This window comes from Abrus precatorius, unplaced genomic scaffold (genome assembly GCF_003935025.1).
Source record: "Abrus precatorius isolate BTA unplaced genomic scaffold, Abrus_2018 Scaffold9, whole genome shotgun sequence".
Taxonomy (NCBI): Eukaryota; Viridiplantae; Streptophyta; class Magnoliopsida; order Fabales; family Fabaceae; genus Abrus; species Abrus precatorius.
The window spans coordinates 23,856,354-23,859,129 of NW_020874439.1; the positions used below are offsets into that span (position 1 = coordinate 23,856,354).

The window sequence follows — 2,776 nt, forward strand, 5'->3', positions numbered from 1 at the left end:
ATCTTTATATTTTAATATAATAAATGCTTAATAAAATATTTTAATATACTAACTAACGTTTTAAAGTTGGTCAACTTAACATTTTTCATATAAAATACCGCTACTTTACGTTTTAAACTACGTATAGTTTATACAAATCGTAAAATATTGGTATATTACGTTCACCTCCACCACTAACACACTTCTTAATTGAACCGAATCCAGATCTGTGCTGTAAGTGGTGACGCAACAATTGTAATGGCATCACAAGTATATATATCCCCTATGAACACACATTTTATAAACTAAAAGAAACTTGAATTAATACAAAACATCTTCTATTTCTCTCTAATTAGTACGTTCATATTTATCATGTCTCCTTCATTGGAAACTAGTGATGTTGAACTTGAAGCCAAGCTCCATAAACAAGGAGGAACGAATCAAGTTCAAGATGTTGAAGATGGCATTCTTTTTGCCATGAACACTATGACTTCAATCGTGTTTCCAATGGCGGTTAGAACTGCGGTTGAGCTAGGAATCTTTGACATCATGGCCAAAGCTGGTGAGGGTGTGAAGCTCTCAGCAGAAGAGATTGCAATCCAACTTGGGCCAAAGAACCCAGAAGCACCCACAATGTTGGATCGTCTTCTAAGGTTGTTGGCAAGCAACTCCATGATATCTTGTTCTCTTGCTGATGATGATGATCAACATGGCCTTGTGTCTCCCAAGAGGCTCTATAGTCTCACCAATGCGTCCAAGTTTTTTATCACTGATGCTGATGGTGTGTCATTTGGAGCCACATTGAACTTGCTTCTCGACAATGTCTTCTTGGGAAGCTGGTCAGTTTATTTCCAATATATTGTTTAAAAAATCTTAACAATATATACATTCTTTAAATACATTTTTCAATGTATATTTTTTTTACTCAGCATTTTAATAGTTAAAATAATTAATTTAACTTTTTTTAAAAATCAGATTAACAATAAAAAGTGTGTTGAAAAATATATTCAAAAGAGTGTTGCCAGTGCTTATAATTTGTTTTATATTACTAGAATAAGTTCGTAGTTTTTGTTGGGTAAATGTATTTTAAATTTCAATCAATATAGTTAATTAATATGATTGCATTATTGATTGATAGGACGGAACTAAAAGGAGCCATCTTGGAAGGGGGTATACCATTCAACAGGGTCTATGGCATGGATGCATTTGAGTATCCAGCTAAGGATCCCAGGTTCAATGATGTTTTCAACAAAGCGATGTTCAACTTTACTACTATAGTCATGAAGAGGGTTCTTGAGTTCTACGAAGGTTTTGAGAACATTAATAGGCTAGTGGATGTTGGTGGTGGTCTTGGGATCAATCTCAAGCTCATCACTTCCAAATATCCTCATGTTCAGGGCACTAATTTTGACTTGCCTCATGTCATAGAAAATGCCCCTGCCTATCCCGGTTTGTTCTCGTTGATATTTAATTTACGATTTTGTTGATAATATTGAGTTTAAATAATTAATAATAACAAAATTTGATTTAAATAAAAAGTATAATTTAGAAATTGCAACAACTAAATTATACCCTTTTGTTAATATATTTGTAAATATAGTAATGAATAAGACGCGTTAAATTGACTTATTAGTTTACTCTAATGTTGCAGGCGTAGAACATGTGGGTGGGGACATGTTTGAGAGTGTTCCTAATGGAGATGCCATTTTTATGAAGGTGAATTAGAGGTTTTATTAGAATTATCCATTAAAATATACAAATTAACTGTTTGTTCAACTCCCATTATTATTAGCTCCAAGAAATTTCAATCTCTAGTGACTCTTAATTCTTTTGAAAAAATACCAGTACAAACTTTCAACTTTACCGATGTTCACTTTTGCATTTTTTTATATATATAAATTTGGTATTAGGAACTTCAAAATGACCACGTCCAAATATTTTATTGAAAGGTAAACTACTTTTGGCAACAAGTACGTTCGTGGGTATAATGGACCAAGTCTCAAATATGTGGTCCTGAATTTAATTTTAAAATTCATGAGCATAAAAAAAATTCACTGAAAGATTATTGTTGGTGACCATGTCCAGAGAAAGTATAAGGTCACATAAAATATAAGGAATAGTGTAATTAAATAAAGCAGTCATTATCGAATCAAATATTTTGATGCAAAGTCTCAACGAATGAAATGTTGTATGACTTACGTAACATTTTTCCATGTACCAAATCTTTCAGTGGATACTCCACGATTGGAGTGATGAACACTGCTTGCAGTTGTTGAAGAATTGCCATAAAGCTATTCCTAATGATGGAAAAGTGATTGTCGTGGACTCAATTCTTCCCGTTTTGCCTGAGGGTACACCTGTTGCAAAGAATGGTTTTCAAGCTGATCTATTAATGATGACTCAAAACCCAGGAGGAAAAGAGCGAACCCAAAATGAATTCATGGAATTGGCACTAGGATCTGGATTCAGTGGCATCAAATTCGTGTGTTGTGTCTCTGGCTCCTGGGTTATGGAGTTTTACAAATAGACATACTTGTCTAGTATGGCTCAAGTTGTTCTTCTATTATCCTTCTTTGCATTTTAATTAATGCCATGGTTGCACACTATTTCCTACATTATTAATTTAGCACCTATCAAGATTTAAGGTTGGGTGTGAAATTCAAACTTGGTAGAGTGTTTTTTCCTTTTTTATGTCTTGGAATTATGCTTCTAATTGTAGACTCTGTGGGGATTAGCTAGCTAGTGGATTGGAACATTAAAACATTGTCATGACTTGCGCCTTAATCTCTCACCCTCC

The 2,776-nt window shown here is 33.6% G+C and overlaps 1 protein-coding gene across 1 annotated transcript; it reads left to right on the forward strand.

Moving 5' to 3' along the window:
- The first annotated feature begins 351 nt into the window (after nt 1-351).
- Nucleotides 352-2,506, forward strand: LOC113848873 (anthranilate N-methyltransferase-like). Its single transcript, XM_027478247.1, has 4 exons — nt 352-818; nt 1,118-1,428; nt 1,631-1,695; nt 2,210-2,506. Exons 1-4 carry the CDS (start codon nt 352-354, stop codon nt 2,504-2,506), a joined length of 1,140 nt encoding a protein of 379 aa, XP_027334048.1.
- Nucleotides 2,507-2,776: the final 270 nt, after the last annotated feature.

Excerpts from the sequence above, each read along its gene's own strand:
- LOC113848873 (XM_027478247.1), top strand. The coding sequence starts at position 352 with ATGTCTCCTTCATTGGAAACTAGTGATGTTGAACTTGAAGCCAAGCTC. Across the intron at positions 1,429-1,630 it reads AAATGCCCCTGCCTATCCCG|GCGTAGAACATGTGGGTGGG; the intron begins GTTTGTTCTCGT and ends CTAATGTTGCAG. Across the intron at positions 1,696-2,209 it reads GAGATGCCATTTTTATGAAG|TGGATACTCCACGATTGGAG; the intron begins GTGAATTAGAGG and ends CAAATCTTTCAG.